This window comes from Staurois parvus, unplaced genomic scaffold (assembly GCF_062004578.1).
Source record: "Staurois parvus isolate SC_StPar_1 unplaced genomic scaffold, SC_StPar_1.0 ptg000218l, whole genome shotgun sequence".
Lineage (NCBI taxonomy): Eukaryota > Metazoa > Chordata > Amphibia > Anura > Ranidae > Staurois > Staurois parvus.
Genome location: NW_028318014.1, coordinates 3,825,001 through 3,839,099, shown reverse-complemented (window position 1 = coordinate 3,839,099; position 14,099 = coordinate 3,825,001). Strand labels below are relative to the sequence as shown.

The 14,099-nt window shown below is 41.2% G+C and overlaps 1 protein-coding gene across 1 annotated transcript in view; it reads left to right on the top strand.

Annotated features, from left to right (window-relative positions):
• The window catches only part of LNPEP (leucyl and cystinyl aminopeptidase), a 155,783-nt gene that overhangs the window by 45,510 nt on the left and 96,174 nt on the right, over positions 1-14,099 (top strand). The window contains exon 2 of the mRNA XM_089679123.1: positions 8,475-9,303. Within this exon, the coding sequence (XP_089535249.1) occupies positions 8,475-9,303 (829 nt within the window). The remainder of the gene's footprint in view (positions 1-8,474; positions 9,304-14,099) is intronic.

The window sequence follows — 14,099 nt, the reverse complement described above, 5'->3', positions numbered from 1 at the left end:
AGGATTGGCACCTTTGGGGAAAGGGTACATAAATTTGAAAGGTACCTGCTCTCACTTCCGCTTCGATCGGAAGCAGAAGTTGTCCTCCCTCCCCGTAGTCTTCTGGGACACGTGACCGGTCCCAGAAGACTACAGTGCCATTCACAAAGCGCAGAGCTTCTCGTGCATGCGCAGTGGGCACCCGGCTGTGAAGCCACAAGCTGTCACAACCTGGTGCCCACACTGAAGATGCCGGCGCCAGGGAGAGAAGACGGCCAGTGAAACCAGCGGTGGTGGGGACACCGCTGGACTGAGGGACAGGTAAGTGTCTGTATTTTAAAAGTCCTTTTTTTTTTTTTTTTTTTTGTAGGTGGAACTCCGCTTTAAGGTTCTGCTTCACGCAAGCATTAGATTGTTTTGAGTCTACTTGGCATTTAAGGCAAGACTATATATCTAATACCGAATACTAGAAAGTCCAACTGTGGGTCGGTCTATATTTGCCGCTGAAGATCGAGTGCACCTCCAGCTCGGCGCTGGCGATTTATAAATGTTCAGTAAATGGATAAAAGAACACTGAAACTTTATCTGGCCACTTTATTAGCTTTTTAAAGGATAAGTTCACCTTTTGTAACATGTTACAAGTTACACCCATATTAAAGTGTTACTAAACCCACAACCATAAAATCAGTATGCATATGCAGTAAAGCATGCTTGTTATACTCTTACCCCCTCTTATAGATCCAGATAAGATCTATTGTGTGGAGTCACAGTGCACATGCTCAGTTTGGTGTGTATTGTAATATGCTGATCTGATTTAAAATGCACTGTGGCCTAGTATAGTAAAATGCACAGTTTTCCCCAGCTCTGGGTGATGTGTTATATAAAATATGAACCAAAGATAGTATTGAGGTATGTACAGAGCAAACATGTTTGTTGATGACTTGGTACATTGTGCAATAATTGCGCGGTCATGCAACACTGTACCCATATAACTTTTTTTTTATCATTTTTTTGAGACAGATAAAGCTTTATTTTGGTAGTATTTATTCACCACTGGGATTTTTATTTTTTTTTGCTATATAAATGAAAATGTCCAAACATTTTGAAAAAGTGTTTTTCTTACAAAATTTTGCAAATAATATTTCGTCATAAATCTTGCCCAAAATTTATTCAGTTTTCTTTTTAGAAAAAAAAATAACCCAAATTAGTTTATAACCAAAAATTATAATTTTTTTAAAAAAGTACAATTTTATTTTTTTATACTATTTGGTTTTTTTAACACACTGTCACCCTAGCAGTACAGTGTCGCCATGGTGACACTGTACTACTTGTGGGGAGCGATTTGAATATTTTTTTATTTTTTTTTACACTGATTGCTTTTACACCCATAAAGGCTGTAAAATCAATAATTTCTCCTTCTCTCTGGCTGCATTCTTGCAGCCATTGAGAAATACTGTGTGAGCTGTGATTGGTCACAGTTTGTCACATGGTACAAGGCTGTTATGAATAGCCTTGTACCATATGACCTCTGTGATCATTCACAGATTTCACACGTAGTGAGAAATGTCAGAAGTGACATCTTTCTTACTACTCTTCATATGATCACTGATTGGCCAATCAGTGATCACATGATTGGGACCTCGCACAGAGGTCCCGTATGACTTTCGGTGTTCCACTGTGTCCGGAGGACACAGCGGGCACTGGATCGCGGTGCTGCGCGCTCCCAGGGAGCATGTACAGTCCAAAATTGTGGACGCCGTTTATGAATGGCAACCCGCCCCTGGACTGCCACCGTCCGGCCGTTTATATACAGCGGCCGGACGGCAAGTGGTTAATACCTGATCTGGGTGGACTTGGGGGGAGGAAAGCAGATGTCAATGGGTATAATTAAGTCTAAGTCTAATGTAAGGCTAATTGCATCCCTCTGCCCATAGAGCTTCGTGGAGCCTCCGATCAGGTCCACATGAATGATTGAAAATCCTGTATAAAAGGGGCCTTAAAGAGGTTTACCATTAATTCCTGTTCAGCTGACAGTGTTCCTTCAGACAGGTAAAGAGGAAACACCTGCAACCCAAAAATAAAAATTTGACAACAGACAATGAAAATATTTCTGACTGTGTTTAGAACCACCATAACATCCTGTCTGGTAAAACATTATCAGCAAGACAGAAAGTGAGGGTAAATCTTTCTCTAATGGACCCCTGATTGCAGTAAAAACTTGGCGGGGGTTTTAACCCTTCCCCACTCTATCCAAAACTAAGAAATTTTTTGGTTGGACATACTCCAAGCTGGAGGTGGGACCCAAAGTACACTTAAAGTGGTTGTAAACCTCTGACACAAAATATGAAAAAAGCATATTCCTCTATAGTGTGCACTTGTCTCAATCCAGAGCACTAAGTGTCATTTCTGTCTACTCCTTTGTTCCTCTGCTATGAGCATGAGTCATTTGTGACAAGTTTTCCTGACACCAAGAGAAAAAAGGTGACATGAGGGAGCACTAGCACACAGCCTGTGATTAACAGCCTCCACTCTGTTCCTGTGTGCTGTGTGAAGAGGGGGTTTGTCCTTTCCCTCCAATCAGCTGTCGGATCTACACTCACTGAGTGTAACTTCAATTCCCTGCCCCCTGCTTTTTGAAAGCTCAGACAAGGTGTATAAATTCTGTACTTTAAACAGACATAGAGAAGAGAATACTGCAGATACAGATAAACAGGTACAACTTATATAGGAGGATTTGTTTAATCTCTGTGTATCACCTGAGGCTAGTCCCTTCACTTGGTATATGTAAGGGTTTACAACTACTTTAACATGCAACTGATTAGTACATTGAACCTGAATATTGGATGTGGTTTTTTTGACCATGGTCCCCTATTGGCTCCCCTTCCCTGCCCACCAGGAGAGCTTTCCAGCCCCAGGAAAAGTTTAACACTTGCATTGGATACATCCTTAGCCATATCTCTTACCTGTAATGAAAGATGTCCCACTTTGTACACGTCGTTGGATCCTTGAGAAATCTTCACTGTAGCAATACCCCATCCTCTTCTTGCTGCTAGACTTCTGCATCTGCAATGGTTAACTGTTATGGGTCTACAGGCAGAACAGCGGTACAGATGGTCCAATAGGGACACACCACCTCCTCCTCCATTGAAAATAATTTAATTATTTAGTTTGTTATACTGCTTTTACCAGGATCTGTGAATGGGGGGGGGGGGGGGAGGGAGAACCATGTGACTGATCAGACTTTCGCCAATTCACAGTTTTACAAGCAGAGTAATCAATGTAAGGACTTTTTTCAATAGAGGAGGAGTAAGGAGGGGGCGTGTCCCTGTCGTACTATCTGTACTGCTGTTCTGCCTAAAGAACCAAAGCTGTGAACCATTGCAATCCCAAATTTGCAGACAGGAGGAGGACAGGGCATCCCTACAGGGACGATTTCTCCAGGACCACAAGGTGGGACATACTGCAATTGAATGTGACTAAAGCTGTAGGGAAATGTTACTTCTAAAGGTTCTACAACAGGATTATATTCTCACAGAGCCTCATGTTGGAAAGCATTTTCACAGCCAGTAAAGCAAACTTTTTTTTTTTTTCTTTTATCTCATTGCTAGAGCTGTTTGTTCAATGTGTTTGTTCTGTGTTCATTTTTTTCTCCATTTCTCAGATAATAGCCTGAACATATTTTGCTATAGAAAGATGAAAGTGTGTCACAACTAGCGCGCACACACACACACACACATAAAATAATATTTACTATTTCAACATCAAGTTTTATATAATGTAGTATCTTTTCTACATAGGCGAAGACTGGAAATTTTCTTTTTACTTAGTTGAAGATAACGCTTGCTGTCCAGATTGCTCTGTTATAGATATGATCTGGTGGTTCAGGCTTGAATCTGTCACTTTCTATAAATATAGTTCCAGAATTTCTGGATTAAACAGACTACGGAGAGCCAGCAGTATATGAGGTTTGGAGCATCAGTTAAGTGATGTTTGTGTGTGCCATATAACACCGTCTGATTTTTTTCGAAGTGAAAAGAAATCTCGTAGGCCTGCCATGTACAATATGTTAGTGGAACTGAAGACTAAAACAGGAATTAGGTTGATAATACAAGGCCTCATGTAAGAAAAGTGTCTGCCTTATGCATGCCGGTTAGATTCAGATCAGATAGAATTTGGGAAACAAAAAGACCTTGATTGGTAGTTTCAGGGAATACATACTTGTGTTTTTGTTTTTTTTTTCTTTTTCAGACACCTAGGGATTGATTTGCTAAAACTGGAGCGTGTAAAGAATCTGGTTCACTTCTGCATAGAAATCAATCTGCTTCCAGGTTTTATTGCCAAAGCTTAACCACTTGCCTACCAGGCACTTATACCCCCTTATTTACCAGGCCAATTTTCAGCTTTCAGTGCTGCCGCACTTTGATTGACAATTGCGTGGTCATGCAACATTGTACCCATATGAAATTTTGATCATTTTTTTCTCACAAATAGAGCTTTCTTTTGGTGGTATTTAATCGCCGCTGGGCGCTTTACTTTTTGCGCTATAAATAAAAAAAGTGCAAAAAATTTGAAAAAAAAAAAAGTTTCTTTGTTTCTATTATAAAATTTTTCAAACAGGTATTTTTTCTCCACTGATGTGCGTTGATGAGGCAGCACTGATGGGCATTGATAGGCAGCACTAAAGGGCACTGATAGGCAGTACTAATGAGGTGGCACAGATAGGCGGCACTGATAGACAGCATGAATGAGGTGTCATGGATAGGCGGCACTAATATGCAGCACTGATAGGCGGCACTGATAGGTGACACTGATGATGGGTACTGATAGACGGCACTGACTGGCATCACTTCTGGGCACTGACTGGCGGCACTGACTGGCACAACCCCTGGGCACTGACTGGCAGCACTGGTGGGTGGGCACAGGTGGGTGGCACTGGTGGGCACAGGTAGGTGGCACTGCAGAGTGGCACAGGTGGGTGCACTGCTGGGCACAGGTGGGTGCACTGCTGGGCACAGGTGGGTGATCTGGGCACAGGTGGGCGGAGCTAGTGGGCGCACTGCTGGGCACAGGTGGGCGGAACTTGCGGGTGGCACTGCTGGGCACCGATCATCAGGGCACTGATCATCAGTGCCCTGATGATCGGTGCCGATCCCCGCTCTGACAACTGCCGGTTCTCGGCAGTACTTTCCTCACGATCTGACAGCGTGAGGAAAGTGCAGCCGAGAACCGGCACTTGCATTTCCCTCTGATCAGCGTGTCATTGGACACCGCTGATCACGTGGTAAAAGGCCGCTGTGATTGGCCTTTTACCACATCACGTGATCAGCTGTGATCACGGAGATCGCCGGGTGCGTGCCCGTTCTGGGAGGACATCATATGACGTCCACTCAGAACTGGCCGGCCGCAGTGTAGCCGTCAGTCGGCTATCTGCGGTCGGCAGCTAGTTAATTGACAAAGCTGAAGGTAGAGGCTCCATACACATTAGTGGGGGGGGGGGTCTGCTCCTAAAAGCTAAATAGTGTTAGCCTACGTGTCCATGCACACTATTTTAGGCCAGTAGCGTTTTTAAAACTTCAGCATTTATCAACAGAAAAAAATCTCTGTAGAGTTTTTGGGAGCATTTTTCCAGCAGAAAAACAGCTAAATGCTCCTAACAGCTTTTTTTTTTTTTCCCCCCCTACATGTAGTATAAAAATGCTAATAACGCTAGCACTCCTAAACACTACTAGTATTGTTTTTTGAGCGTAAAAAAAACAAAACAAAAAACTAGTGTACATGGAGCCAGAAGCTGATTTGCTGCCATGCACAGCTGCGCCAGATTCCAGTTTTAGTAAATCTCCCTTTGTAATGTACATTTGTAATGCAATGAATCCTATTATGGACACAAACTATCAGGTTTACTTTGAGGAAGAATTCCAGGTATGGGTATTTGTGTATGGTTACATTTTTCCAGCTTGGACCAATGTAACTATGCATATACCATACCTGTGGGATCCCTGTTTAAGCTGAAAATGACTGTAGTAGACACTGCTATTAAAGTGAACTCCGTCACTAGCTTCTGGGTCCCATGCTGAGTGGCTGCACTGCTGCCTATTGAACACAGGAGGTTTCTCACTCACATGGGCACCATTCACAGAATGCTTTTGTATTTTCTTAATGAATGCAACTCATTCTCTGATTGGATGAGGTGGAGATTGTGATGTCACCATCCTGCCTCTCCACTTCATCCGATCAGAGAATGTTTTGCATTTTTGAGAAAATACAAAGAAAATAGTTCTCAATGCAGCACAGCAGACTCTCAACAAAGGACCCAGAAGAGGAGATCACTGTAGCAGCAGTGCCTACTGCAGTGATTTTCCAGCTTCCAAGGAACTTTTCTGGCATTATAACTGCATTAATACGGTTCACACTGTGCAACATTTTCTTACTATTTTTGATGCATGTTAATTTAGTTCTTATGTGCAGCACTTTTACATTCTGGCTCTATGGCTACAATGATTTAATAAAAAAAAAAAAAATCAGCCATATCGGTGATGAGAAAAATGAGACCTCTTCCATGTTGAGGTAAATTGTGTTGCACATGTAAATATTGTGTTGCAGACAAAAGTCTGTCATTTCTGCGACAGAATAACACACATTTTACCAACCGTTACATAAATCTGTCACAAGTTGCACCATTTGTTTCGCAGACAATAGACAGATTTCCAATGAGAGTCTGACACTATAAAATCTAGGGTATGTTTTAAACAGTCCGGCTGCATTTTAACCCTACCGCAGGTTTACAAATATGCATCTGCGTTTAATCTGGTTGTTTTTCAGAGGTTACATATTGGATACATTATATATAAATACCATGTCAAATACAAATTCTCCAAAGAATACATTTCCAAATAGTCTCCTTCCTGCTGCTCACCTGTTGATCTTTCTGTAATGTTTCAAAGTCATGCCTCAAAGAAGAAATTAATGTGAAAATTGTCTGTTTATTCCCTGTGGAATAATTTGAAATAATTTGTGCTCACAGGTGTGAAGCTTGATAAAGCCTATTCTACCAAACCAAACATTGGCAGTTTCCTTGCATCCTTAAATTTAATGAGATCTCAAAGTGATCATATTACTGCCTGTAATACTGCTATAAATATTGCCAGGTGTGGAATTTCGCTATAATGCAGATATAACAAGTGGCTGTATATTAGGGATGCACCGATACCCCTTCTTCTTCCTTTTTTTTTTAATTTTTTTTTTAAATTTATATCAGCGAGTACCAATACTTTTGGTCAAGTACTCGCTGATACCGATTACTGATACATTGCGGTACTATTTGCGTCAATACAAAATGTATGGATGCAATTTGCACTGCAAAGAATAGCATGCAATTTGGAGAGGAGTCACATTCCTTTTCAAATCACATGCAGTTTCTCCACTGCTCCTGTGTGAACCCAGGCTTGTCATAGCCTGAGTTCACTCAGGAGTGGTGCAGGGAAGTTTCCCACAGCGGAGAGTGGGAGTGTGGGGATGTATACCTGGTGGCATATGTTCTGTATCCTTAGTGGTAGGAGAGGAGAGGAAAGTGGCAGGGATTTGACATCCCTGCCGCTTTCTCTTCTCTCCTTGCAGTGATGACAGAAGGGGCTAGAAAGTATCTGATTGGTCCACAGCATCCTTGTGACAGTGCTGGCCAATCAAAAGCCCTCTAGCCTGAACTGTCATCCCTGCAAGGAAAGGAGAGAAAGCGGCAGGGCTTTCAAATTCCCGCTGCTGAAAATATGGACCATCTGCTTCCATAGTATACATCCCCACACGCCCACTCTCTGCAACATGGGATGCACTGCTCCTGTGTGAACTAAACTTATGACAAGCCTGGGTTCACACAGGAGCAGTGGGGAAACCGCATGCGTTTTTAGTGTTTTTGTATTAGCGTTTTGGCGCATTTTTTAGCTTTTTTTATTTTTTTTCTGTGGTCAAAAAAACTATAAAAACGCTGGTTTGCCACGTTTTTACAGCTAAAAAACTCCTCTAGAAACCAACTAGTTCTGGGGGGGTTTTCCAGCCAAAAAACACCCCTGCCAAAAAAATCATTGATTACAGTCTATGGATAACATGCTGGGGCGTTTACTGGCTGTAGAAAAAAAACCTTCAAAAGTCAAAAACAGCCGCTGTAAAAACATCTAGTGTGCATGAGGACTAAAGCATAGTCAAAATAATGCAGATCTAGTTATTTAAAATGAGACTAGAGCTCTTTTTGCTGGTTGGATAAAAATAAAAAAAGTCTAATGTGCAATATTTTATTTAGTCAGACTGAAATCATTTTAAACTTGGTTGTTTTTAGCCTTGTCCAAAACCAAAAAAAAATAAAAATACAAAATCACTGACTTTTTTTGAACAAAACTTATACAGAAAATCTTTTTTTTTTTTTATTTCATTAGTTTTTTTTATGTCCTTGGCTATTGAATGACTTTAAGAGCTGATAACCGTAACATGTTTTTTTTTTTCTTCAGATCGGACCCAGTTGCCCAGGAACATGATTGAAAACAGCATGTTTGAGGAGGAACCAGATGTGGTTGATCTGGCCAAAGAGCCTAGTTTAAATCCCCTGGAATCTGAAGAAGTAGAGTATGAACCACGGAGCTCGCGATTATTAGTGCGAGGTTTGGGAGAACATGAAATGGATGATGATGAAGAGGATTATGAATCTTCAGCAAAGCTGTTGGGCATGTCATTCATGAACAGGAGTTCAGGTCGGAGTAACCCCGGGAACTACAGACAGGTTCAGGAAGGACTGTGCCCTACACCTTCAGCAAGGACAGTGATAGTGAGCATTGTGGTGGTTGTCATTGTAGTGTCCATAGTGACAGTGGTTTACTTGCTTCCAAAGTGCACATTTACCAAAGATGGATGCCATAAGAAAAACCACTCCATGGAACTGGTGTACCCTATAGCTACTAACGGGGAGCTGTTTCCCTGGACAAAAAGTAGACTTCCAAACACGATCACACCACTGGAATATGATATTACTCTGCACCCTAATCTCACCACCATGGAGTTTTCTGGTAGTGTTCAGATTAAAATGAAAATTGTAGAGGACACGAAGACTGTTGTACTTCATAGCTCAGGTCTAAAAAATATTGAGGCAAGTGTCAATTTAACCGGAGGGGCCACTCACAAGCTCAGCGTCTTGGAATACCCAACATTTAACATGATTGCAATGGATTTACCAGAAAAACTATCAAAAGGAACTGAATTTACAGTCAATATTGACTATTGTTCCAATTTTTCAAGTTCTTATTCTGGATTTTATAAAATCTCGTATGTGGATGAAGTCGATAGGTAATTGGGTTTCATTCTCTTATTTACTTCAATCAGTGTCTCCTGAAGGTCAGCTTTAAACAGCCATTGTGAGAGTGGGGGAAACTGAACTCTGTGCTCACTACCTAGAGTGGAGTTCTGGTTTAGGGTTAGAGAGATGGATGGATGGATTTGTTGAAGGATTTTTATTTCCGTCTATTTTGGTCCAGAGATTTACACAGCTTTGCCTCCCAGCCCCACCCTGTCTGTTGGATTACTTTACAAGCTATTTCCGGTATGATATTTATTATACAAGATTCCCCTTCAGATTGCTGTATCTGGGGGAAACCAACCAAAAGGCTGAAGATAGAATTTTATCCTATAAGTCAACAATTTGCAGGGGCCTCACTGATCAGGGAGATGCCACTGGGCCTTTTTTACAGGGAAAAAAATTGCGTGAAACTTAACTTAAATTTCAGGTTATAGTGTAAAGTGGAACCAAACTTTCAATCAACATTAACTCGTTTTAATCATTATGCTGCTAGCATTCGTAAATAAATAGGAAGGTGTATTATATGCAGTTGTTTTAAACTTTTTTTTTTTTTTAATGCATTTCTCCAGTTGCTTCCTGGTTTCTGGCCTAGGCCAAAATGATGTCATACATCCCAGGAGTCTTCATGGGCATTTTTTTTTCTTTTCATCTGGAGGGAAGGTGGAGGGGCTTGCTTAGCTAAGCACCACCCTTCTGCCACCATGCCTGAGCTAGGGCCAGATGGATTTCAGGAAGTGAATGTTGCATGAATCATCTGTCCTTACTCAAGATGGCCATGGCTAGAAATGCTAGGGGTTGTTTTAAAAGTGATTTCTCAACAAAATAAAGCACAGAGACATGGATAGGTGAGTTTGTTTTGAATATTAAAAATTAATTAAATGGGGGTTTCAGTTTAGTCTTGCTTTAAGGTGCAAGTGTGTGGGAGTGGAGGCATAGGAATACACTGAGTTCTAATGGCCTATTTCTTCAAGTCAATAACACACGTACTGTAAGTCAACCAGTTTAGGAGAATCTGGCCAACTTTCTGTATTTATGCACTTCTCTCTATTCAACAGAAGCATGCGTCTTTTGAATGGTCATGCTGAAAAACCGGCATTCGATCAGAATTGCAGCCAATAGCTACAGTGCTGGTCTGTGTATTGTGACTGGGAGGGAGCCCCCCCTCCCGTCAGGACACAATATAACCCCAGGAGAGACCCCTGCATCTGTGAGCTTTTATGTTCAACCCACTGGTTGAATGAAAAAACGAAATGTTTATGCCAGATTTAACTGTTCTCTTCTATTACACTTTTATCTCTTCTGCAAAAGGAATATAGGTGGAGTGCTGGACCCAAAGGCAAGTGTATTTGGGTATGATCTCCAGTTTCATGAAGCAACTCTTTAACATATGGGGTATCCATATGGCTTGCATAAACAAAAAAAAAAAAATTTCCCAGCACTCTTACCACCAGCCTGCAAAGCAACTGAATTAGCCCTGTCTAACAGTTTACATTAAAAACAGAGGGTTTTGCTTGCACTTATTTGGAAATATGTTTATGCTGTGCATTGCCCTTCAATGTGCACCTTGCTGCAGAGGCTGGTTGTAGGTTGGGGTGGTTGCCACCTTCTTATACAGTATCCATATAGGTCGTGTGTGTGTATGTATATGTATACACACACACACACACACGTATTTGAACACCCTGCAATTTTGCAAGTTCTCCCACTTAGAAATCATGGAGGGATCTGAAATTCACATTGTAGGTGCATTCCCACTCTGAGAGACAGAATTTAAAAAAAATTCAGGAAATCGCGTTGTATGATTTTTAAAGAACTTATTTGTCTTGCACTGCTGAACATAAGTATTTGAACACCTGAGAATTTCAGCTCCCTCCAAAGATGTTCTATTGGATTTAGGTCTGGAGACTGGTTAGGCCACTCCTGAACCTTGATATGCTTCTTACGGAGCCACTCCTTGGTTATCCTGGCTGTGTGCTTCGGGTCGTTATCATGTTGGAAGACCCAGCCACGACCCATCTTCAATGCTCTGACTGAGGGAAGGAGGTTGTTGCTCAAAATCTCACAATAAATGGCCCCATTCATCCTCTCAATACAGTGCAGTCGTCCTGTCCCCTTTACAGAAAAGCACCCCCAAAACATAATGTTACCACCACCATGCTTCACAGTAGGGATGGTGTTCTTGGGATGCAACTCATCCTTCTTTTTCCTCCAAACACGACAAGTGAAGTTTTGACCAAAAAGTTCTAATTTGGTCTCATCTGACCACATGACTTTCTCCCATGCCGCTTCTGGATCATCCAGATGGTTATTGGCAAACTTCAGATGGGCCTGGACATGTGATGACTTGAGCAGGGGAACCTTCCATGCAGTGCATGATTTGAAACCATGACGGCGTAGTGTTTTACCGACAGTGACCTTTGAAACTGTGGTCCCAGTTCTCTTCATGTCATTGACCAGCTCCTCCCTTGTAGTTCTGGGCTGATTCCTCACCTTTCTTATCAGTGATACCCCACGAGGTGAGATCTTGCATGGAGCCCCAGTCCGAGGGAGACTGACAGTCGTCTTTAGCCTCTTCCATTTTCTAACAATTGCTCCAACAGTTGATCTATTTTCACCAAGCTGCTTGGCAATTGCCCCGTAGCCCTTTCCAGCCTTGTGGAGGTCCATAATTTTGTCTCTGGTGTCTTTTGACAGCTCTTTGGTCTTGCCCATGGTAGTAGTTGGTGTCTGACTGACTGTGGGGTGGACAGGTGTCTTTAAAGAGCTCAGACAGGTGCTACTAAGTTAGATTAATGAGTGGATTAGAGGTGGACTTTTTAAAAGCACAGTAACAGGTCTTTGAGAGCCAGAATTCTTGCTGTTTCTTAGGTGTTCAAATACTTATGTTCAGCAGTGCAAGACAAATAAATTCTTTAAAAATCATACAATGTGATTTCCTAAATTTTTTTTTTTTTTTTTTATTAATTCTGTCTCTCAAAGTGGGAATGCACCTACAATGTGAATTTCGGACCCTTCCATGATTTCTAAGTGAGAGAACTTGCAAAATCGCAGGGTGTTCAAATACTTCTGTTCCTCACTGTATATACAGTTGTGTTCAAAATAATAGCAGTGTGTTGAAAAAAGTGAATAAAGCTCAAAATCCTTCTAATAGCTTTTATTTCCATACACACAAATGCATTGAGAACACTACACGTTCTATTCCAAATCAAAATATGAAGAAAAATATATCAAATTTGTGTTGTTCCTCTAAAAAAAAATTGAAGAAAAGTGAATATTAGACTGTTCAAAAAAATAGCAGTCACTATATAAACTGAAAAATGTTTGAAGATTTTGCTTTCCTTTGAATCACTTAATGAATATTTAGTTGTATAAGCACTGTTTCTGAGAACTGCTGTACATCTGTGTTGCATGGAGTCAACCAACTTCTGGCACCTGTGAACAGGTATTCCAGCCCAGGATGATTGGACTACATTCCACAGTTCTTCTCTATTTCTTGGTTTTGCCTCAGAAACTGCATTTTTGATGTCACCCCACAAGTTTTCTATTGGATTAAGATCCAGGGATTGGACTGGCCACTCCATAACGTCAATCTTGTTGGTCTGGAACCAAGATGTTGCATGTTTACTGGTGTGTTTGGGGTCGTTGTCTTGTTGGAACACCCATTTCAAGGGCATTTCCTCTTCAGCATAAGGCAGCATGACCTCTTCAAGTATTCTGATGTATTCAAACTGATCCATGATCCCTGCTATGCGATAAATAGGCCCAACACCGTAGTATGAGAAACATCCCCATATCATGATGCTTGTGCAACCATGCTTCACTGTCTTCACAGTGTACTGTGGCTTGAATTCAGTGTTTGGGGGTCGTCTGACAAACTGTCTCCGGCCACTAGACCCAAAAAGAACAATCTTACTTTCATCAGTCCACAAAATGTTGCGCCATTTCTCTTTAGGCCAGTCATTGTGCTCTTTGGCAAATTGTAACCTCTTCAGCATGTCTTTTTTTTCAACATTGGGACTTTGCGGGGGCTTCTTGCAGATAGCTTGGCTTCACATAGGCGTCTTCTAATTGTAACAGTACTCACAGGTAACTTTAGACCTTCTTTGATCTTCCTGGAGCTGATTGTTGGCTGAGTCCTTGCCATTTTGGCTATTCTTCTATCCATTCGAATGGTAGTTTTTCGCTTTCTTCCACGTCTTTCAGGTTTTGGTTGCCATTTTAAAGCATTTGCGATGTTTTTAGCTGAGCAGCTTATCATTTTCTGCACTTCTTTATATGTTTTCCCCTCTCCAATCAACTTTTTAATCAAGGTACGCTGTTCTTCTGAACAATGTCTGGAACGACCCATTTTCCTCAGAATTACAGAGAGAAATGCACTGTAACCAGCATGTACAGCATTTGCTGCCTTCCTTCCTTAAATAAGGGCAATAATTGCCACCTGTTTTTCAAAGAATGAACGACCTCACTATTAGAACTCCACACTGCTATTATTTTGAACATGCCCCTTTCAATTAGTGATTTAATTACACAGAATCAGCAGCATGCATGTTGTGACTGTTGGGTCTGTTGGATTTCTATTACTCTACTACACCTGCTAGTAAATTATTTGCCATGTAGAAATATCTTTTCTACCAAAAACAGTGACTGATCAGGTTAATGATGGCTGACTGTTATTATTTTGAACACAACTGTATATATATGTTTATTTATTTATTACACACACAATATACATATATATCTATTGTGTGTAATAAATAAATAAGTATATATATGTCTACACACCCCT